This window comes from Choloepus didactylus, chromosome 5, assembly GCF_015220235.1.
Source record: "Choloepus didactylus isolate mChoDid1 chromosome 5, mChoDid1.pri, whole genome shotgun sequence".
Lineage (NCBI taxonomy): Eukaryota > Metazoa > Chordata > Mammalia > Pilosa > Megalonychidae > Choloepus > Choloepus didactylus.
Genome location: NC_051311.1, coordinates 104,788,909 through 104,813,938, shown reverse-complemented (window position 1 = coordinate 104,813,938; position 25,030 = coordinate 104,788,909). Strand labels below are relative to the sequence as shown.

General features: G+C 39.7%; 1 protein-coding gene across 3 annotated transcripts in view; it reads left to right on the top strand.

The window, feature by feature from the left end:
- Nucleotides 1-25,030, top strand: part of STEAP4 (STEAP4 metalloreductase) — a 33,012-nt gene that overhangs the window by 4,646 nt on the left and 3,336 nt on the right. The window contains exons 2-6 of one of the 3 annotated variants that reach the window (XR_005217014.1): nt 17,626-18,083; nt 18,698-19,225; nt 20,482-20,646; nt 22,002-22,705; nt 22,820-23,900. Coding sequence is in view for 2 of the 3 variants with exons in the window: in XM_037836602.1 (XP_037692530.1) it covers nt 17,628-18,083; nt 18,698-19,225; nt 20,482-20,646; nt 22,002-22,265 (1,413 nt within the window). In the remaining variant the exon portion in view is untranslated. Of the gene's footprint in view, nt 1-17,625; nt 18,084-18,697; nt 19,226-20,481; nt 20,647-22,001; nt 23,901-25,030 lie in introns of those variants that run through there. The other 2 variants (XM_037836602.1, XM_037836604.1) reach the window with 2 other exon arrangements.

Here is a 25,030-nt window from a genome sequence, read left to right as displayed (position 1 = left end):
ACTTTGACAAACTCCTCAGGAAACGAACCGACAACTTTGACAAACTCCTCAGGAAACGAACTGGCAACTTCGACGAGCTCCCCAGGAAAAGCTTCACTGAGCAGCTGAAGAAGAAGTGAAGGTTTCTCTAACTGTCTGGCTTATAAGCCTCCAACTGATCACCCAGACCAAATCCAGTCAATTGCATTCTCTCACTGTGGAAGCACGCCCCTTGATGAGTCATCAGTCAGCTACAGTCAATTGACTGATGATCCGACAAACCAGCCCATTGGTTTATTAACCAGCCTCAAATAGCCTCACAGCAATCGTCAGGCCAGTGCCCGCTTGACCAGACAGCTAGGCCACCTAGCCAAGTTGACACATGAACCCAACCATCACGGTCCACCCCTTGTCAACTTGGCAGTTGTACACATCACCTAAAACCATATCTTCAAAATTAACGTTACAGCTTATGCCATATGATAAGGGGATAAGACAGAGAAGAAAGCAAAAATATTTTCTTCACAGACAAATACAAACATAATCATAACAAAACGAGGAGGAAATATTCATATCATCATAGTCCTCGTTTCTGTACCTGGTCACGTGGCCGTAGTTCATATTTATCACGACCTTCTTCCGCTACCCATTCCATGTTCCCTTTACCCTCAGCAAGCACTTCAGCTGGCCATGGTTCTTTGCCTGGTGGGGTGACCCAAACCTTCATTCCTGAAGTTTCTTGGCCATTGGTAGTCCTGCCTGGATTGGGTTGTTGCAGTTTTCCATTGACTTTAATCACAGGGCATGGTAGTACTAAGAGACGCCCCAGGGGATCTCCTGTATTCCAGGAAAACTCTTCTTTACTTCCATTGTGTAGTTGCAGTGCTATTTCCCCTTGATAGTCAGGATCAATCACCCCAGCCAGTACAGTAATCCCCTTACTTGCCTGTTGATTCAGAGGCATAAGAAGCCCAGTGGCCAGGTGGCAGCCTTAACTTCCAGTTCAATGGGATTATTGTTGTGTTTCCTGCTGGAAGCACTCCTCCTTTTGGAACCAAGACTTGTAGACCAGCAGAGCTTAAACTTGCAGGGACAGGAAGCAAAAATTTCCCTAGTGGATCACTAGGAGTGATAGTGAGTGGTGCTACTCCTGTTTCCACCCCTTGATTCCTGGACCCATGAATCCTGGCTATGGGAGAAACAGCACCATAGAGTGGACGCTGATTCAGAGCATACACAGCCTCCTGGAGAACACTGCCCCAGCCCTGCAAGGTATTGCCACCTAGTTGGCGCCGTAATTGAGTCTTCAATAGGCCATTCCACTGTTCTATCAACCCAGCTGCTTCTGGATGATGGGGAACATGGTAAGACCACAGAATTCCATGAGCATGTGCCCATCCCCTCACTTCATTTGCTGTGAAGTGGGTTCCTTGGTCCGAAGCAATGCTGTGTGGAATACCATGATGGTGGATGAGGCATTCTGTAAGTCCACGTATTGTAGTTTTGGCAGAAGCATGTCGTGCAGGGAAGGCAAACCCATATCCGGAGTATGTGTCTATTCCAGTAAGAACAAATCGCTGCCCTTTCCATGATGGAAGTGGTCCAATGTAATCAACCTGCCACCAGGTAGCAGGCTGAACCCCCCGAGGAATGGTGCCATATCGGGGACTGAGTGTGGGTCTCTGCTGCTGGCAAATTGGACACTCAGCAGTGGCTGTGGCCAGGTCAGCCTTGGTGAGTGGAAGTCCATGTTGCTGAGCCCATGCATAACCTCCATCCCTACCACCATGACCACTTTGTTCATGAGCCCATTGGGCAATGACAGGAGTTGCTGGGGAAAGAGGCTGATTGGTATCCACCAAACGGGTCATTTTATCCACTTGGTTATTAAAACCTTCTGCTGAAGTCACCCACTGGTGAGCATTCACATGGGACACAAATATCTTCATGTTGTTTGCCCACTCAGAAAGGTCTATCCACATACCCCTTCCCCAGACTTCTTTGTCACCAATCTTCCAATCGTGTTCCTTCCAAGTCCCTGACCATCCAGCCAAACCATTAGCAACAGCCCAGGAATCAGTATACAGACGCACCTCTGGCCAGTTCTCCTTCCAAGCAAAGTGAACAACCAGGTGCACTGCTCAAAGTTCTGCCCACTGGGAGGATTTCCCCTCACCACTGTCCTTCAGGGATATCCCAGAAAGGGGCTGCAGTGCTGCAGCTGTCCACTTTCAGGTGGTACCTGCATATCGTGCAGAACCATCTGTAAACCAGGCCCGAGTCTTCTATTCCTCAGTCAACTGACTGTAAGGAACTCCCCAAGATGCCATAGCTGTGGGCTGGGAAAGAGAAGGTAAGGTGGAAGGAGTGGGGGCCATGGGCATTTGGGCCACTTCCTCGTGTAACTTACTTGTACCTTCAGGACCTGCTCGAGCTCTATCTCGTATATACCATTTCCATTTTATGATGGAGTGCTGCTGTGCATGCCCAACTTTATGGCTTGGTGGGTCAGACAACACCCAGCTCATGATAGGTAACTCAGGTCTCATGGTAACTTGGTGGCCCATGGTTAAGCGTTCTGTCTCTACTAAGGCCCAGTAGCAGGCCAACAGTTGTTTCTCAAATGGAGAGTAGTTATCTGCAGAGGATGGTAAAGCTTTACTCCAAAATCCTAAGGGCCTGCGTTGTGATTCTCCTATAGGAGCCTGCCAAAGGCTCCAAACAGCATCTCTGTTTGCCACTGACACTTCCAGCACCATTGGATCAGCTGGATCATATGGTCCAAGCGGCAGAGCAGCTTGCACAGCAGCCTGGACCTGTTGCAGAGCCTCATCTTGCTCCGGTCCCCACTCAAAACTAGAAGCTTTTCTAGTCACTCGGTAAATAGGCCGGAGTAGCACACCCAAATGAGGAATATGTTGTCTCCAAAACCCAAAGAGGACAACTAAGCGTTGTGCCTCTTTTTTGGTTGTAGGAGGGGCCAGATGCAGCAGCTTATCCTTCACCTTAGAAGGAATATCTCGACAGGCCCCACACCACTGGACACCTAGAAATTTTACTGAGGTGGAAGGCCCCTGTATTTTTGTTGGATTTATCTCCCATCCTCTGCCACGCAAATACCTTACCAACAAATCTAGAGTAGTTGCTACTTCTTGCTCACTAGGTCCAATCAACATGATATCATCAATATAATGGACCAGTGTGATGTCTTGTGGGAGGGAGAAATGATCAAGATCCCTGCGGACAATATTATGACATAGGGCTGGAAAGTTGATATAACCCTGAGGTAGCACAGTGAATGTAAACTGCTGGCCTTGCCAGCTAAATGCAAACTGTTTCTGGTGGTCCTTGCTGACAGCAATTGAGAAAAAAGCATTTGCCAGATCAATAGCTGCATACCAGGTACCAGGGGATGTGTTGATTTGCTCAAGCAATGATACCACATCTGGGACAGCAGCTGCAATTGGAGTCACCACCTGGTTAAGCTTACAATAATCCACAGTCATCCTCCAAGACCCATCTGTTTTCTGCACAGGCCAAATAGGAGAGTTGAATGGGGATGTGGTGGGAATCACCACCCCTGCATCCTTCAAGTCCTTAAGAGTGGCATTAATCTCTGCAATCCCTCCAGGAATCCGGTATTGCTTCTGGTTCACTACTTTGCTAGGCAGGGGCAGCTCTAGTGGCTTCCACTTGGCCTTTCCCACCATAATAGCCCTCACTTCAGGAGTCAAGGAACCAATGTGAGGATTCTGCCAGTTGCTGAGTATGTCTATTCCAATTATGCATTCCGGCACTGGGGAAATAACCACAGAATGGGTCCAGGGACCCACTGGACCCACTGTGAGATGGACCTGGGCTAAAACTCCATCAATCATCTGACCTCCATAAGCCCCAACTCTGACTGGTGGACCAGAGTGACGTTTTGGGTCTCCGGGAATTAATGTCACTTCTGACCCAGTGTCTAATAATCCACGAAATATCTGATCATTTCCTTTTCCCCAATGCACAGTCACCCTGGTAAAAGGCCGTAGGTCCCCCTGGGGAAGGCTGGGAGGAAGATTAACAGTATAAATTTTTGGCAGTGTGACAGGGTCCTTCTCCAAGGGTACCCGGCCTTCCCTTCATTCAAGGGGCTCTGGATCTGTAAACTGTCTCAAGTCTGGGAATTGATTAAGGGGCCGTGACTCTCTGTTTTTGTAATTCAAGGGAGATTTTTGTTCACGTGGCCTAGAATTCTTCTGCTTATATAGTTCAAACAAGAATTTAGTCGATTGCCCATCTATTTTACTACTTGGTACTCCATGATCCACTAGCCAACGCCATAAGTCTCTGCAAGCCATATTATTTTGATTGCTGCTTTGAGCCTGTTTTCCATTATGGTAGCCCTGTCCACCTTGTCTGTGGTGATTAACTGCAGCCACTTGGCTTCTGCTGACTCGGGACCCGATTATCCCCATTGTGTTTAAGGATTCCAGTTCAGTGACAGCAGTTCCTACAGTAATATCTGACCTACAGAGAAGGGCGACTACAGAGCTCTTCAGGGATGATGGAGCTAGTTTCACAAATTTATTCCTTACAGTCCTGGTAAAAGGTGTGTCCTCTGGACATTCCAGGGCTGTGTGAGCAGGTTTTCCATGATAAATCCACTCTAACATTCCAATCTCTCTAAGCCTTTGAATCCCCTCCTCCACATTATACCAGGGCAGTTCTGGCATTTCAACTTCTGGTAATGTCGGCCACCTTTTGATCCATGTTTCAGCCAGCCACCCAAACAAACTGTTAACACCCTTTCTAACCCCTCGAGCTACAACATTGAATGCAGAATCTCTGCTTAGTGGGCCCATATCAGTAAATTCAGCCTGATCCAACCTTATATTCCTTCCACCATTATCCCACACTCTCAATATCCATTCCCACACATATTCCCCTGGTTTCTGACTGTATAAGTTGGAAAACTCATACAGTTCTTTTGGAGTATAGCGTACTTCCTCATGGGTCACACTTTGTACCTCACCCTTTGGGGCTTGTTGGGACTTGAGCCTAGTTATAGGTCTTGAAGCAAAAACTGGTGGTGGGGGTGGGTCATGAAAAGAGTTAGAATTATCTCTCAAGCCATTCACCTCAGGACACTCTGTTGCATTTTCATCTCTTAAAACAGGATTAATCTCTCCAGACAGAGGAGTGAGGGCTGCTTCCTCAGAGGAGGTGATTACAAGATTAGCAGGCATTGAAGGGTTAATCTCCTTAGGTGGTAGTTGCATGGCAGGCTCCTTAGGGCAGACTGGAGGCAGAGAAGCTGTTTCCCCAGGACAGCCCTCTACAGGTAAATCTAACAATGACCCAGCAGAATCCAGGGTTCCAGTGTCCTCACTGTCATTATTATCAATCCATATGTCCCCATCCCAAGTTTCCGGGTCCCATTCTTTTCCAATCAATGCCTTTACTTTAACAGCAGACACCCTGAGAGGTTGAGATTTTAGTTTACGCTGTAAATGTGGTACTCGCACAATAAGAGACTGCGTCTGATTTTCAGAAACCTCCAGTCTGCGGGCACAGGAAATAAGATTTTCTTTCAGGGCACAGATGGAACCCTTTACATCTGTCATACGGCATTCAAGTTTTGAATTTGAAGCCTTTAGCTCATCCCTTTCTCTTACAACTGTATCCAAAGTATCTAAGAGCAGCCAGCCAACATCATTATACCTCTTAATACTGCAAAACTCCGTGAAAGTGTCGAAAACGCTGTCACCCAGAGCCTCGCTTCGTACTAGAGCACAATTAGGAGAATCAAATGGTGCTATTTTGCGTATTTCCTTTGCCAACTCCTGCCATGGACTCTTAGTACCCTCTTGATTATTGGAAATAGAGTCATTAGTGCCTCTGAATCTAATCAGAGTAGAAAACAAATTGTAAAAGCCCATTTTAAGATTCCGTTTCTCAAGAACCACTTCCGGTACCAAGTTATATTAGTTAGGGCTCTCCTTGGAAACAGAATCAATGAGAGATGTCTCTTATTATCAAATTGTAAAAGTGACTCACGCAACTGCGGGAGTGCATGAGTCCAAATTCTGCAGAGCCGTCAACAAGCTGTCAACTCCAAGGAAGACGTCCGAAGAACTCCTCGGGAAACGAACCGACAACTTTGACGAACTCCTCAGGAAACGAACTGGCAACTTCGACGAGCTCCCCAGGAAAAGCTTCACTGAGCAGCTGAAGAAGTGAAGGTTCTCTAACCGTCCGGCTTATAAGCCTCCAACTGATCACCCGGACCAAATCCAGCCAATTGCATTCTCTCACTTTGGAAGCACGTCCCTTGATGAGTCATCAGTCAGCTGCAGTCAATTGACTGATGATCCGACAAACCAGCCCATTGGTTTATTAACCAGCCTCAAATAGCCTCACAGCAATCGTCAGGCCAGTGCCCGCTTGACCAGACAGCTAGGCCACCTAGCCAAGTTGACACATGAACCCAACCATCACAAGTACCTAAGTAATAAACTGATTCTTCATTCTATTCAATTGCCCTGACTTGGGTGGTATGGGAGATGGGCGGCAGATGAGAAGAAGCAATTAACTGGCTAGAAAAAGGTTCATCACAGTTAATGATGAAAGTGGGCCATTTGTCTCTGGTTTCCCCAGATTGAGATCCGAAAATGTATTTACCCAATTTTTGAGACATGTCTGGAAGATTGGACCATACGTATTTGGGGGTGGTGGTACATAAGGGGTTCCTGTGTCCATCTCTCTGAGAAAATAAAGAGCGCCTAGAGCTATCAGGTTTACAGCCAAAATTACATTAAACCCATGTCAGGTTGGAGGGTAAGAGGAGGTGTCTGGAAACCTTGTTGGGCCTGGGAAACCATATGGATTCTGTTTTCATAAAGAATATAGGTGACTTCTGAGAAAGCAGACCCCTAGGAAAGAGATTTCAGGCATACAATACAGAGTCTGGATTGGAAAGATGTTACCATTTTGTCTGTCAATATTATTTTCCTGCTCCCATGCTCACATGCCAGAATCTTAGGGAGAGGTAAGGGAAACAGCCACTGGTGTGCTGGTAAACGGCTCCCTAAGGGAAAAAAAATGCTCTTATTTGCAGCATTTGCTGATTTCCGTGATGTCAAGATTCCCACCACCGCTGATTTCAAGCTCTCAACTGGCAAGCCAGCTCCAGCCACATCATTGAAACGAGCTGAGATTAAAGTTGTAGGAATTAAAAAGAAGTAGCTATTTCCTTAAAAAAATATTTAGCAATCGCTTGTGTATCAGATTAGAGCACAAAGATGGGGGAGGGAGTGTCAAGAGCACTTTCTCGACCTTGGTGTAATAAATGGAGCAGCTTCAAGGCCAGATCATGCTTAGCAGTTATAACTGATCCACCTGCGCAAACATTCGACACTGGCCATTGGGAGCCCTTGCCTCTGAAAGCCAGGTTAGAAATAGAGGACACTGGTACCCAAGAAAAGATGAAGGGGGCTATATTCATAGGCAGTATGAACCTCCTCCAGGGGATTTCCAAAAATAATGAGAAGATATTTGAAGACTGACGCTCCCTCATCAGCAGGATTGGAGATTAGGGTCAGATCCACAGCAGAACTGCTGAATCCCCACAGTGATTTGGCAGTTACAATATTTAGATAATTACTGGTGGCTTTTAAGTGAGGATAAATGGTTAGACATAAGAAATTTTATTTAAACAAAGTTAATTCAAAATTGAAATTATCAACTCACCTCCTAACTATCTCTAGAAAAGCAGAAGCCACGAATGAACACTAAAGATTAAGTGAATTGTTGCGGATCACCTAATTATCCAATAAACAAATATGCATGCAGTGTTTGCAAGCCAGAAACCACCAAGTCATGAGATAGGGTTGTGCTGCTGATAGGGTGATCAACTGGCCCTGGTTCTGATCCTGAATCTTAGGTGAACTACAGATTTGTAACAAGTTGTTCAGGATTTAGAATGTAAACAGAAGTCAAGGGAAAATAACACAAATATGACTGAATCCCTGACATTGTGTCATGAACCCCAGGTTTTAATCACATGAACAAACCAGCCTTGACAGCAGATAATGACCTACATGATGAGCTACTTAGTCATAAAACAATCTTAGTTTATCTTGACAGATGAGCTGAGGTCCACATGTGGCAACATGTATTAATAAAATTTTTAACTGTACTAGAATTTCACCAATGAACTTAAACACTATAAATAAACAGTTTATCTCCTAAACTACAAAAATAGATGATAGAGATTTGTATTGCCACACTCTCCTTTTAATTCCTTGGGTAGAAATGAAATGTTAAAAGCAGAATCACTTTAGTTGCATCACACACAGTAGCCAGTTGTAATTATCAGCAATTCATTAGAAGTACATATAATCCATAGAATATTAATGTAAAGCTTCTTTTGATTTGATCAAACTGTATACATTAAGATTACTTTTTTCTTTTGTGTTTTTCTTTTGACTAGCATAAAAACTATTAGTAAATTAGGTTGCTATGAGAAACTTGACATTTTCTCACAAAACAACTGAAATAACTATTCAGGTTTTCAGTAGCCAATCTGCAGTGGATTCTTTTTTTTTTTTAACACATTCAATTTTATTGAGATATATTCATATACCATGCAGTGATACAAAGCGTACATTCAGTTGTTCACAGTACCATTATATAGTTGTGTGTTCATCCACAAAATTAATTTTTTGAACATTTTCATTACCACACACACAAAAATCATAAGAATAAAAATTAAAGTGAAAAAGAACAACTAAAGTAAAAAAGAACACTGGGTGCCTTTTTTTTTTTTTTTTGCCCCATTTTTCTACTCATTCATCCATACACTGGACAAAGGGGAGTGTGGTCCATGTGGCTTTCCCAATCACATTGTCACCCCTCATAAGCTACATTTTTCTACAATCGTCTTCAAGATTCATGAGTTCTGTGTTGTAGTTTGATAGTTTCAGGTATTTACTGCTAGCTATTCCAATTCATTAGAACCTAAAAAGGGTTGTTTATATTGTGCGTAAGAGTGCCCACCAGAGTGACCTCTCGGCTCCTTTTGGAATCTCTCTGCCACTGAAGCTTATTTCATTTCCTTTCACATCCCCCTTTATTACTGTGCCTAAAAGCCTCCTCCTGAATGCCTCTTTGTTGCTCAGATGCGGCCCTCTCTCTCTAGCTAAGCCAACTTGGCAGGCGAAATCACTGCCCTCCCCACTACGTGGGATCTGACACCCAGGGGAGTAAATCTCCCTGGTAACGTGGAATATGACTCCTGGGGAGGAATCTAGACCCAGCATCATGGGATGGAGAACATCTTCTTGCAGTGGATTCTTTAATTACATATAGCACTTCAAAATATAGACTTCTGTTAATCTATGGCCATTAGTAACAATAGGAACATCTATAGTTTGAGTACTTATTTTGGAAATCACAAAATGCTTATTTATCATGCTACAGTATTCTCTAATTTTTACTTAAACTGATGTACTAAAAATGGACAATATGAATTTGTGAGAAATGCACACATCTAAGAAATTAGATGTGGGGTCTGATAAATTACTTTGGGCAAGCTTTTAATCTTTTAACTCAAATTTTTCTTGCTTTTGAGAAAGGGTATATTTTCTTTACAAAATATGAGTTTGGTATAATTAGCATTAAAATTTCCCATTGAATTATATTTTAACGGGCTTATCTTTATTCTGATTGGTATTCAATTAGAAATGGATACCAATACACAAGCTTGAAGTTTCTTTTCCAGCCAACCCTGCCCCTCTGGCCACATTACTTTCTTATTCTCTCCTCAATTAAAAAGATCACAATGACATAAAAGCACCCAATAGTCTTCCATTTCATGTGACCCAGCTGCGAAATTATTATAGTGTCAATAATAGCTTCTATACTAAGAAGTGGTTGTAAATTAGGCTATTTTAAATTGAGGTGTATTTTTTTAAAAGAGTGGTCATTTACTAACTTAGGTAATACATTTGCACTTACTTTTCTTTCTGCCTGGAAAGCTCTTCACATGGCAAGCCCCTTCTCATCCCTCACATCTCAGCTTGATTTAGGGTTGCTAGATAGAGTACAGAATGCCTAGTTAAATTTGAATTTCAAATATTATGTGGGACACACTTACACTTAAAAAATATTCATTGTTTATCTGAAATTCAAATTTTACTGGGCTTCCTGTGTTTTTATTTGGTGAATCTGGCAAACCTAGCTTGACTGGTACCAATTTAGAAAGACTTTTGCTGACCACTTCTCTAAAGTAGACTGCCTGCTCCACTCCCAACATTTTCTATTCCTTCACCCTGTTCTTTATTCTTCAGAGAACTTATCATTATCTGAAATCATCTTATTTGTCATACATGTGACCATTGTCAAACTTTCTTACAAGAATGTATATACACACACACATTATTTTTGTAGAACAAAAATTTAGAGATTTGGGTCAGCACTTTCCAAGGAGTTAACACCTTTAAACTCTATGAAAGATCTGTATGCTTCATCTCTTTATCTTCAGAATATAAAAATAATTATTTAGTGAAGGAATGTGTTAATGTATATATTTTAAAAATTTGAAAATTATGCATAAATATTACCAGTAAGAAATTACCCTTGCAAACAGAGCTACTTCTGACTACCAGGTTAAATAAGAAATACAGTTTTATGTTTTCAAATTATATATATATATATATATATATATATATATATATATATGCACACACACACACACATACACACACACACACACATAATAAAGATTGAACTGCCAAAAAGTAAAAGAAGAATTAAAACTAACATAAAAGTCATTGATAAAGATAGCGTTAAGTTTTTAATAGGCTGTAATTAGTGTTTTTTTTAAAGTCAGTGTCTTCTGATTTGCTACAGTAATATGTACCTGTCATAAAAGAATATGTGCTTGAATATGAACATGTTTGCTTTCCCTAATGGGCCTCGATCTCACTAAATACAGAAATAGCTCCATGAATAAATTGGATGGGTTTATTTGTCAACATAAGGCTTTTTTAAAAAAGTATATTTTTTTGCTTTCCAATTGTCAGTGGGACGTATTAAAACAAATGCTTGGAACCACGAGAAGTCTAACACAGTTGCACAACTCCCTCATGCCCCTTTGCCTTGTGATAAAAGGAAACATTTGATTGATGGGCTTTAGCTTATTACAAATGTGTTGTCAAATCATCTGGGTTTTCAGGCCAGAATTCAGAAGGAATATTAAAACATAAGGAAGGATTTTTTTTTTAAATCCCTGTTTACAAGTATCAAATTAAAATGAAACATCTCATCACATCTTTTAAAGTTTAAAGGTATTATTTGTATTGTAATTCCCTGGAAAGTGCCAAGCGGGATCACTGGATTGGTGTGCTACAACGCCAGTGGGTTATGTTTGTGTTTCTAGAAGGGCTAGAGTCTGAGGAATTCAAATGCTTGCATGAGCCATCATTTCAGAACTCAAATGGAGAGAGAGGCAGAATGTCTTTAATAATGGTTTCATTCAAATGATAAACTAGATATTGTGCTGCACCAAGTGGGAGTTGCTATTAAAGAATGCCATAGTTGATTTCATCAGACTATAACTTTGTGGCTCAGGGAACACAACTCTTCAAGTCTTCCTTGAGAGTTACAGAGCAAAGCTTACCTTGTGGCCTGACACCAAGTCTCCTTTGTGGCCCTGTACACTCAAGTGCACTCAATTCACCTCTAATTTAGTAGAGGGAGGAATTCCAGCCTCTCAGCTTCAACCAAAGATTGCTTTGGGGAGAAACTGTAAAACAGGTGAAATGTTTCTGCAACTCCTACGGCCTCTTCATCAACAACCTATTATCTCTTGTCCTTCCCCTACCCACCATCCTTCTCCAAAAAGATACCCTTCCATTTTTCCATTTCCCATGGTTCTCAAGATTGAGTATTCATTAGAATCACCTTGAGAGTTTGGTTCATTTTGGTGTTTTAAATACAGATGCCTGGGCTTTACTTCGGATCAATTGATTCAGAATCTCAAAAGGTGGTGCCCTGGCATTTAACAGCTCCACAGCTGATTCTAGTATGTGACCAACGAGAGGTAGCCCTTTAGCAGGCCATTACCTGAAAGCTATCATAACCGCTCATAAAAGATTTAAAGCAAGGGTTCTCAGTCTTGGCTCTACATTAGAATAAGCTGGGGGAGCTTATTTAAAAAGCCTGTGGTGAGGCTCTGCCTCCAACAATTGATTCTGACTCTCCAAGGGTGGTTCCTGGTCATCAATATTTTGCACAAGTCCTCCACATGATTCCGGTTTATAGTATAACTCGTTGCACAGGTATTGCATTGTTGTAAGCCTTAATGATCTAAGAAGTTGCTTCAATGACTGAATGAAAGAGGAGAATGAGTGGCAGAAAGACATCTGTCTTTACACTGCCTTTCCCCTCTCCTTCCATACCCCTTCAAACCAAATTCCATACACAGTTCCTTCTTTGCCTACTTAAGATCTTGTAATGGATCCCAGCACACTATTGTCTATTACTAAAAATTGTATGTTGTGATGATAAAAGTTTTGTCTTTATAGTTATTTTTATAATGATCACCTTCATAGTTTTTTATATTAACCATTTTTTTTGCATTTTCAGTTTGTATAAATACTTTAAATTATGTGAGCTAAGAAACAAATAAGATTTCTAATAATGCAAAAACTAAGGTTGAGTCTTTACATAAGATTTTATCTTAATATATTTTCTGTGGAGTTCTCAGAATAAAAATAAGATGAATTTATGGAAATTAATATTTCCTTCCAGGACCATCTGCACCAGAGAGACAGGAAGATTTTCTTTCCTTTTGCTTCTACAAATGGTTTTACATACATAGCATTTATATATTTTCCCCTCCTTACCATGAAATCTTTTAGGGAAGCCTGTTTTCCTTATAACTCAGCAATCCCAGTCCTGGGCATTATTATTATGTAAAACTTATGAACACACACAAACCAGTACAAGAATGTTCATATCACCTTTATTTGTAATAGCCAAAAACTGGAGACAACCAAAATGTCCTAGAGTACTGAATGGTTAAACAGACTGTAATACATCTATCCTTTGGGATATTAATTAATAATAAAAAGAAATGAACTAACTATTGTTATAAGCAACAACTTGGATGGATCTCAAGGGTATTATGTTGAGTGAAAAAAAGCCAATCTCAAAAGATCACGTTTGTACAATTCCATTTAATGTACCATTCTCCATATGACAAAATTATAGAGCTGGAGAACAAATTAGTAGGCTGCCAGGGGTTAGGGATGGTGGGGGAAAAGGGAGTGGAATGGCCATAAAGGAGTAGCAAGAGGGAGACTTTTGTGGAGATGGAATAGTTCCGTGTGCTGATTGCATTGGTAGTTAGATGAATCTACACATGCGATAAAATGACATGGAAGTGTACATACACAGTGTACCAATGTCAGCTTCCTGGTTTTGATAATGTGCTATATTATCAAAGTTAGGTAAGATGTAACTTAGTTAGGTAAGATGTAACTATTGGGAGAAACTGGATGAAAGGTACACAGGGACTTCTCTCTACTATCTTCACAACTTCCTGTGAATCTATAATTATTTCAAATAAAAAGTTTTAATTCTTTTTTTTTTTAAAGCATTGGTTTGTGAAGTATAAGCATTTAAAACATACAATTGCTGTAACCTGCTTTGACATTTCCATGTTTTTAATATGCCAGAATCCTTAAAAGTAGAAAATGGCCTGGGCCACTCTGATCTCTGGGAGGTGAGAGAAAACCCACAAGCCAGATTGACCCTAACAAGCCTCATGCGATGTCTAGTTGGAAACATCCCAGAAGAATGTGTCATTATGCCTAGAGCTTCCCAAGACCTAGTGTGGGATCTGCAGATGTTTCCTGACCCAGTTCTGTTCTCCATCTTATGCCCCACCCTGCACGTGCAAAAACACATGCAAACACACACACATGCAAACACACACACACAAGATTGTCAGTGATGGACATGCAAACACACACAGACACACACACACACACAAGCTTTTCGGTGACAGCCTTCCCAGTTGTCTTTGCCACCTTTGTCATCGGCATCTTTGGTTACGGATCCCTAATGGATATAAACACGATGGTGGTGTCATTTTACCTATCTTGGCTCTACTCTCAAGAAACCTCTCTGAGAAATGCTTTCTTGGGAGGCAAAACTGTCTTGGAGATTTTCCAAAGCAAGAGATATTCCTATTGTGTTTCCTGTTACATAACTGAGGTTTGTGGATCGCTGAAGGAAGAAGAGGAGACCACGATGCTGCGTTTTAACTATTTTAACCCGTCTTTCTACTCCTTAATAACTCCTCTTCCTGTTTGCCACCTTTCTTATTATTTTCTTTATTCCTTCCATCCTACATCTGAGATGAGTACAGTAGGACTAGAAAACTATTTTGCTCAGTCTTTGAACAAGGAACCATATACTTCCATGAACATATGAGCTGCTTTGAATTACAAAGATGTCTTGAAATGGGTGTAGCATTCTTCTTTATATAGCACTTACAGTAAAATACGCCCTCAATTTGATCTCCCTTGTGGTGGAGAGTAAGCATACATTCCATTTTTTATGCATTCCTATTACTGGATATTTTTCCAAGAGTTCAAAAATAAATTCTTCCAGAGAATCACTAAATTTTACTTTTTTACATGTTATTTCTTCATCCTAGTTTATGGTGACCCTAGGTCAGATAAATTTTCTTTTTCCATAAGGAGTAAATAAATATTGTATTGCCCTGGGTTTTTCGGTTTTTTGTTTTTTGTTTTTGCAAGGGGAGCCTATGACAAAGGCTTGAGTGCAAATCACTTATTAGGGAAGTGATTCTGGGGAGCAGCAGGGAGGGACAGGGGACACAGGGGAGGCAATACCAGGGCGTGTTATCAACAATAACACAGGGCTGATGTGTTATTTCACTGGGACTTTCTCAGGAGCCTTACAAATTCTTTAAATGTGTCAGAACTGCGGGCCTGAAGATAAAGGGAAAGCACTTATCCATGTGGTCCTGTCCCCCATTGATGCATGGAAGCCTCACGGGTTGTACATGCCTGAGTGCTAAGGAGGCAACGATCTCAGAGATGCCCCAGGACAAGGATCAAGTAATGCAAGATGTGGGGTCCCAAGTGAACCTCTACTAGACTGCGATTGCTGAGCAGAGCTCAGTTACTGCCCCGGGGTAGAAGACGGAACAGGAGGATTTGAAGGATAGCTCAGGAAGTGGCCAACGCAATTTGCAACTTTAGGGTTTCTATAACTAAGGTTTCTCTAACTAACTGCCCAATGAATAACTATACATCTTTCTATTAATTCAACCAGTGATATAATATCTTCTTACTGTTTTTGGTATCTTCAATTTGCTCAGTGATGTTTCTGAAAGTTTAAGACTAAAAGTAAATGTTAATGGTTAGGGTAACAGCACAAGTATGTTACATTGTGTTTTCAAGCTGCATTTTAAGAGGGAAATATTAAAATAAAATGTGACAGAATTACAAATTAGAGAAATTCACACTTGAGATGGTTTTATACATCTGTTTTGATAGATTACTATGCTCTAAAGCCATTTCATATACAGTTTTATTTATAAGAAAAGAGTGGGGAAAGTGGGAGCTTCTTAAGAATCATTGCATTCTATTTCAGGTAAATTTTATATATTTACAATAATCACAGTTATATCTAAGTAATTAACCCTCAATTTGTAGAATTAATATAAAGTTTACATTAATTAGATAATTGAGTATATTAACTAGATAATTGATTAGATGATTAATAGATTATTAAATAAACTATTAATAATAGCCTTGTTTATTAAATACTTACTATGTCTCAGGAACTGTTTTGAGATATATTAACACATCTAGTCCCCACAATATCTCTGAAGAAGGTTCTATCAATCTCTCATTTTTAAGATGATGAAACTAAAGCACAAAGAGCTTGAATAATTTGCCCAAGGTCACATTGCTAATAAGAGGTAGAGCAAAACATAATGGCTGTATAATCAATGTCTTCACTTCAAAAAAAAAAAGTTCACGGTAGGTTAGAAAGAGTGAATCATTAAAATAGAGTCTGGAATCCTCTCTTCACAATGGTTAAGATGATCCAAGTGAGAATATAATGATAAAGAAATCATCCATCCTATTACAGGACACTGGCAACTTAATCAAATCTGTATTTTGCTTTGAATGTTCATCCCAGCATGAGAGAGGGAAAAAATATATATATTTTAGGATAGAAGAATGGAAAAGTGAGGGGATAGGAAGTTAGACCTACATTGTTTCAACACCCTCACAAAACCAGTTCCACAGGGTGGAATAATCAAGGCATCCATCAGCAATCTGAGGTTTTGAGTTATAACAACTAGTTGTTAACTGATTAGCAACTAACCAATGTATTATAAATAGCTCAATAGTTTGCATCTGTAGATGCTGCTAAGAATTTTTCCAAGGCACATCTGTGTCTCCAGCCCTGCTGACCGGTGAGCACCGTCTGTGAATAGGGAGGCGCTGGCCCTCTGATCATCTACAGGTGCTTGCCATACGTGGGCATGATCTTCTCTGACACCCTTCCAAGATATCAGTCACCAGCTTGTTTATAAAATGATTCCACTGTGCCTTGGTGTTTCTCGGAAAGCACGGGAAAGTCCTGTATTTTTTGGCCCTTTTCCCCTTGACTTCTGAGTACCTACAGCAACCTGGATGGTCTGCTTGCCATCTAAGTACATTCTTTCAGATAAGCTCAGCTAAGAATATAGATGCGTTTCATAGGCTCCAATAAAAAAGGCAAATTTCTGGAACCCCAGGAAAAAAGGAAGGGGCAAGCTTCATATGCACCACAGGATGTGTGAAATCCACTGTGCAAGAGTCGGAGAGTGACTATGTCTGATTTGAAAATTCCACATCAAATTCAGTGAGTTCTTTAAATCTACTTGGGTGAAAGAAGTAATGTCTTCAAAACATTCTCCCCCACTCCTCTCCTGCCCCCTTGTGCTCCCCCATTAGTCACTCTTCAGTCATTCAGCTTCCTCTTCCTTAAGTACCTCACGCTGTGCCTGGCACAAAGAATAAACACTGCTACTGTCAACTCCTACATTCCGTCCTTCCAATATTTGTTCAATCCGTATCTATCCAGTGACTAGGATCTGTAGTAGGTAATACTCTTCTAGCACTGAGGATACATCACTGAACAAAAGAGACCCAAAAAAAATTTTTTTTTAATTAAATGCTTAAACTATATGTTAGGAATAGAAGAATTTTGAGAAAAATTCAACACTGAAAGAAATAATATTCTTCAAAAGTATAGATAATAAAACTTACATTGATGTATTAGATCATAACAAACTCTGGGAAGTCTGGTTTGTTTGTTTTCAGTTTAAATTTCACAAACTTTCAAAAAGAAAAACAATCACATGTCTCTTAATGGTTATCTCAGTTTAGTTTTAACTTGCATTTCTTTTGAGTGAAATTGAGAATCTCTTACTGTGTTGAAGTTTTTTGTATCTCTTCAAGATGAGTTGCTAGCTTATATCCTTTGCCCAATTTTCTAAAGGGAAAATGGAGTTTTTATTTTTTCATGTTTTGTTATAGATATTTGTGGGGTTTATTTTTTCAGTTATGGAGAAAAATTGTACAGACGCACTTCCTCTTACTATGAATTCTTCAAAAAACCAAGAGACTGTGTGCATCTTTGGAACTGGGGATTTTGGAAGATCACTAGGATTTAAAATGCTCCAATGTGGTTATACTGTTGTTTTTGGAAGTCGAAACCCCCAGACGTCCAGTCTGCTACCCAACGGTGCAGAGGTCTTGAGCCATGCAGAAGCAGCCCAGAAGTCTGACATCATCATCATCGCCATCCAAAGGGAGCATTACGATTTCCTCACAGATTTAACTGAGGTTCTCAAAGGCAAAATATTGGTCGACGTCAGCAACAACCTCAAAATCAATCAATACCAAGAATCTAATGCAGAGTACCTTGCTCAGTTGGTGCCAGGAACCCACGTGGTGAAAGCATTTAACACCATCTCAGCCTGGGCTCTCCAGTCAGGAGCTCTGGATGCAAGTCGACAGGTAAGATTAAGTGAGGAATTTACACTTAAATCTAGCCTTTTAATGTGCAATTCCCTACGAGATTCCAAAATACAATTCCAAAATAAAATACCTCCTAAACATTTCATTCTAATATGTACAATTTTCTTGTGTTTGACCAGGTAGGGAAGTCAATTGTTGGGAGGCATTTCCTACTATCTGCACCCTCAGGTTTTAATTAGATGGAACCTAAAGGTATCAGTCTATGGAGGTCTCCTATTGGCACTAAAAACTAACACAACTAAATTGTTAGTGGATATGCTTTTCCTCTCCATTACCTTTTATGAGACTGGTTTCATTCATGCACTGAGATTGGAAGGAAACTATAAGTCATGTGGCACACACAAATACAAAAGAGAGACCAAATTACTCACACTGTGGAATATGGTGATGTGCCTAAACTACTCTTAACTTAAAACCCAGGTCCTTAGTTATCCAGCACACATGCAAATCTAAAATGTCATCTTGTTAAAAATGTTAATTCTATGTCCTTGTTTGAAAAGCAGCCCATTGTTCTGCACAGTGCTTATATAAACTTCCAAAATAATTAAGTAGATAAAGAATAAATAGGGAATTAATTAATTCTTTTAACCCAGGTATTTGTCTGCGGAAATGATAGCAAAGCTAAGCAGAGAGTGATGGACATTGTTCGTTCTCTTGGACTTACTCCATTGGATCAAGGATCCCTCATGGCAGCCAGTGAAATTGAAAACTACCCACTGCAACTCTTTCCAATGTGGAGATTCCCTCTCTATTTGTCTGCTGCATTGTGCATCTTCTTCTTTTTCTACTGTGTTGTAAGAGAAGTCATCTACCCCTATGTTTATGAAAAAAAAGATCAAACATTTCGCCTGGCTATTTCTATTCCAAATCGTGTCTGTCCAATAGCAGCACTTGTACTGCTTGCCTTGGTTTACCTCCCTGGAGTTATTGCTGCCATTCTCCAGCTTTATCGAGGTACTAAATACCGCCGATTCCCAGACTGGCTTGACCACTGGATGCTTTGCAGAAAGCAGCTTGGCTTGGTAGCACTGGGCTTTGCCTTCCTTCACGTCCTCTACACACTTGTGATTCCTATCCGCTATTATGTACGATGGAGGATAAGAAACATAACCATTAACCAGGTAAATCTCTACTCATTTTTATTTTCTTTTTCCTTAAATCAAAGAGTAATGTTGCTATATCATATTCCACTTCCCAACTGTAGAAAATCACTCTTCTAAGCACTACTTTTTAAAATGATTAGAACTAGAAACCTCTTGTCTGTTTCTTTAATGAATCCACTTGAGATCTCATACAGCTGTTGAGAATAAAAGTTAGATTCCCATGTTCACTGGGGCCCAGATCTGTATTCTCTGGGCTGGCTGGGATATTGGCAAGCTGATGAATTTGGGGGCTCAAGAAACTTAATGACATCTGCTTGAATCCCTTTGGACAGCAGTCAATAAATGTAAGCCAATGTGTTTTCAAGCTTCTGTTTTTATTCAGGTTACTTTCTATGGAAGTCACAACCAATCATGTTGTAAGTAAAGGGCTGCTCACACCTGTGCCCCAGGGAAGTAAACAGATTCACAAAAGGGTGCTTATAAATCCATCTCTTCCCTTGCAAATGACATTAATGTCTGATTTGTGGGAAGTTCCCCTCACTAACTAGAAAACTGAGCAGTTTGAGAAAATGTCAAAGATTATCTTCCAAATAGTAAAAACACTCAGAGAGAATCAGTTTAGGGATTCGAATAACCACCCCAGAGAAAGTGCTGTAAGTTGGTGCTAATTCAGAAATACCTGACTATGATTCATCTCAAAGATTATTGGCCAATAATTAATTGATGATGTTTCTATGGCTTTCTCTACATTATTTCCCTAATAATATATGATAGATTCTTGAATAAGAGTCATGCTGAAAGAGCCTATTTCTTCTCAACCTCTGGTGCTACAGATCTGATGCTATATTATAACATAATAAACATATAAGAACCCAAATTTTCTGTGTGTGAAGAATCATCCTATAAAGCAGAAACACAGAATCCTGATGTAATCATTTGACCACATCAAGTTTTTCTCAGGGACCAAAAAGCCATATGGTAAAGCAAGTTTAAGTAAATGTTTCCTTGGTTTTAGCATTTATAGGGTAAGTTAAAACTCCCAGCACCACTTCTGGAGTTAAGTATTATGATAAAGTCCTGGCAGAACCAATTTTTCTACCAAAAGCATAATTTCTAGATGTATTTCTCTCTTCAATTATTTTTAAATTATTAAGAAATGCTCCAAAATTTGCTTTGAACAAATAAACACACACAGGGGGATTTTCAGACCCCTTAAAAGTGTGGGCAATTTGTAAAAAATGTAATTGTTTAAAATTGTTTATAATTTTTCTTAGGTGAAAAGTAATAAAGACGATCCATTTAGTACTACCACAGCCTGGCTTAGTGATTCATATGTGGCTCTTGGAATCCTTGGATTTTCTCTGTTTGTACTCTTAGGCATCACTTCTTTGCCATCAGTTAGCAACATGGTCAACTGGAGAGAGTTTCGATTTGTCCAGGTAAGGACTTAAAAAATTTAATCTGCTGCATATTGCAAAATGAGTATGGCTTCACAAATGTGCCATTTTTCTCTTTTATCACGCCTAATTTTTCATTTTGTTCCATCACTTTCCTAAGCAGTCTCATAAGAATAGCAACTGAAACAAGTTCAAATTAGAAAATGGTAAACTCAGGTACAAAAAGGGAGATTCCATAATGATTTGACTTGCCAGCAGGACATCCCTTGCCAAGATTCGTGACTGCTTCCAGAACCACAGCTAAAACTCGAGAGTAAGAAACACCAAAAGCAATTATTCTTTGTGTGGAGATATACTCGTGAAAGGTGAAAAGAAACCCAAAGACAGAATTTCTACCTCTGAAAATCACCTTACAATAGGGACATATCAATATGGAAAGGACTGTGCTAAAGTGTAAAACCTTTGAAGCAAGATATGATAGACTGTCATTACCCCAAACTTAATGCTGTTCTATAAGACAGAAAAATGTTTTTCTATATATCAACCACCCAGACACCTCATTGAAGGTGGTTGGTAACTACCCTTTATTGACCAGTGGTTCTCCAAGTGTCATCCCAGGACCAGCAGCATCAGCACCAGCTGGGAACTTGCTAGAGACACAAACCCTTAGGCCCCATCCCAGACCTACTCAATCAGAAACTCAGGAGGTGGGGCCCAGCAATCGCTTTTAACAAGACCACCAGGTATTTCTCATAGACCATTAGTATTGGAAGTAGACTTGAATTTTATAGAACTATTTGAATTTCAAAATATTTGCATTTCTCCCAGCGGGCAATTGCAATCAACATTTTCTCATGGTAACACCTTTACTCAACGCATTAAGACAGAAACAAACATTGAACTTTAGAATTTAGGCCGAAAAGAAAACTTTGCTAATTGCTCTTTATTACTACAGAAATTAGCTAGCATCTGCTTTTAGTCAGTAATATATAATAATGAGGTATTTCATGAAGACATATAGTGTCTCATGTGTCTCTGACCTCCAGTAAAAGAGACCAATAAAAGAATTTTACTACTGGAAAATGGAGGCAAAGTACATTATTAATTCTAACTCAATAGAGTTTACCCCTGGGAAACTCTCCCATCCAGCCAGATGATGAAGAAAATGAAGCCACTATTTCTCTTGTGAGCAACAATTTTTTTTTTTTTTGGTACTGAAATATTTATCATCCTGAAGAAGATCTGATACTCCCTTCAGTAATTAGTAGTGTCTTAAATATTATAGATCTCCAATGTTTGTGGTTGTTGATTAAAAAAACAAAAAACCTCTCATTGGCTTATAGCATTTCACTTGAAACGTAGTGTTTAATGTACATACTTTTGTTTCTTACTTCTAGTCCAAACTGGGTTATTTGACCTTGATCCTGTGCACAGCCCACACCCTGGTGTATGGAGGGAAGAGATTCCTCAGCCCTTCAATTCTCAGATGGTACCTTCCTTCAGCCTACGTGTTGGCGCTCATTGTCCCTTGCACTGTGCTGGTGCTCAAGTTTGTCCTCATCCTGCCATGCATAGACAAGACTCTCACCCACATCCGCCAGGGCTGGGAAAGGAACTCGAAAATTTCAAAATCCACCCTGAATGGAAAAATGGATATTTAAAGCAAATTTTAAGTTACCCAGACTTCTCAATTATAGCACTAAATGGTAAGAGAAGAATAACCAGACAATCAAGCAGGCTCTTTTCTCCCTTTCTGGCCTTAAGTTTGTAGACAGAGAAGGAAACTTTGTCTGGCTTTGAGAGGTCAGCAGATTGGAAGACAACACCAGGTTTTATCTCAGGTCACTGACGAAGCAGTGCAAGGTTCCTGCCTCACCTTTTCCAGAAACTGGGTTGAGGCTGAGATTAGCTTTGTGGTTTCACACTGAGAAGCTTCTTTGTTGTGGGCAACTTGCATGACCTAATGTCTTGCGAATCCCAGAAGTACATGCAACTTCCTCCTCTGGCTTACGTAATGAGTGGAGTCAGAGAGAAAACAGTAAGATGGTGACCACTGGCAAAGGTTTTATTAGGTATGACTGAAGAAGGCCAAAAGCAGAAGGTATGAGATTTTTTTAAAATGTTTTTTGAAAGTAAAGGCAATCATAAATATTGCCATAATGAATTTTGTAGTTAAATGTACTCCTTAATTTTTTTTTCTATTTTATAACAACAGAAATACCACAATTGATTGGAAGTAAGCATGTCTTGGATGTATGCAAATCTATACAATTGGCATAAGACTCTTCCTCTCTAAGGAATAGTTACAGGAGAAATTGAGTAAAAATGGACGGATATCTGCATGGATTTTCTCAATGAGCAATAAGCATGAGAGGGTTGATAAGAGCTCTTGTACAAAAAGTTCAAAACAAACAATTTTAGATAGCACAATAAATAAATATTGTGAAGTTGAACTATGTTATGTTTGATATTAGGCTTTTTGCTTTGGTGTATTTTGTAAATTGTGTATTCCAAATATTGTTAATATTAACCATTTATGGAGTGATAACGTATTTTATTATAATTTTAAGCAGGGAAATGGAATAAATAGTCTGAAGGTATAAGTCTGACCAATATGTAAACCAGAGAGAAAGATGAAAAATTCAGGGCAGACGTGTGAGCAGCAGTTGCAAGAGGAGACTTGGTTCTTCCTCAGATGCTTCCTGGAATGCAAAGCGGTTCTTTGTTTTCTAAACTGATAGTGCTATTTCCAAGATAAACTTCAGCAGGATTAGCCTTTCTAGATCAAAAGTGAAGCTAAAAGAAGCCCTTATGTCTAGTCTTCCCACATGCTGAAGTAACCAAAAGGCACGGAGTTGACGTTTTTCTATGCACTCTACAAAGGCATTTATTTTTCTCTTTTTTCCCACCTCTTTATCATATATTACACTAACATTATACAAAATGACTAAAATACATTAAAAATCACCCATAGTTCAGGTTCTTTTTCAGTCAAACTTTTTGAAAAGTTTGTTTTCCATACTGTATATTCAATTTTGCATTCTTCGTTTTTCACTTATTAGAGATTTTGTTCTCTTAATTCTACAGTATTTAGATGTATTTAATGGTTGCATACTTCATCTCATGAACATTTATTTAACCACTGCCTTAAGTAGACCTGTAGAGTGTATCCATTTTAATGAAAACAACATTTCAGAGAATATCTTTGTACTTACACTGTTTTCCATATTTTCAATTATTATCTGAGAATTGTTGCCAGGAAGTAGGGTTATAAAATTAAAGAACTTTTGAAAACATTTGATAAATATTGCCAATTTATTTCTAAGTGACCTTATTGCTTCCATCAGCATTGGATGAGACTGTCGGTTTCATCCCATCTTTATAGATTTTGTTATTTCAATTTATGGCCATTTATAAATGGCTGAGAAGGTACACAGAATATATGCATACACAGAACATTTGAGAAGGTACACAGAATATAATTTATCCTTGATCCTTTCCACCCAAGCAAGGGTACAAAAAAAGCCAGAAGCCTTTAAACAGAGCCACCGTTTATGGTGGTGACCACTGGATGCATCAGTGGGAAAGACGGGGAAAATGTCACTACTCCCCCACTCCATTTCACGGAAAACAGCCACGTGCTCTGCTCTTGGGAGTCAGTTGGTTGATTAAAGATTAAGTACCATCCAGGCTGGTCTGGAGGAAGCCTTTGGGATTCACCAGGCTCCTTTCCGTGAAAGAGTAATATGTTTTCACTCAGTCATAGTTCAACACAAAAAACAGAAATGCCAGACCTAAGTAAACAGCTTTCCCATAGTAAAAGGTACTCTACTTTTTATAGCCTAGTAAAAAGGCTCTACCTGAGAAAGTAAAAGCTGACCAGCAGGTCTGAAGGTAAAGAGCGCCCCCTGCTGTTTTGGTCTAGCAGTTGCATTGGCCGGGTCAGACCATAGGCCCCAACCAAAGGCTCCAATGACAAGAGAAAGTCAATTTCCTCCCTTCCCTTCTCAACAACCTTGCTTCCTCCCAAAACCATCAAACCAATTTATCCACTTAAATACAGCTGACTCCTCTGGATTTCTTTTAACAGGTCCAAACTCTTTTATACTAAAATAAATAAATAAATAAATAAATAAATAAATTTCTTTACTATTAATGTATTTCCTGTATTATAGGAAAACATTTTAAGCTCATAGACCTTTTATTTTTCTATGTTTCCCCATGTAAAGGGATGATTGCTTTTGTAAATATGTGCTCATTAAAATTTACTTTAAAAATATTTTCTAGTTCTGCTTAATTCTGATTTTGATTCATCAATGTTCCAAAGACAGTGAATGAAAGGTTTTTAAATCACAGTAGTTCCAGCATCTGTGACTAAAAATATCTCCCTTCAGGCATCAGGAAAAGGAAAGCAGTAAATGGGTTT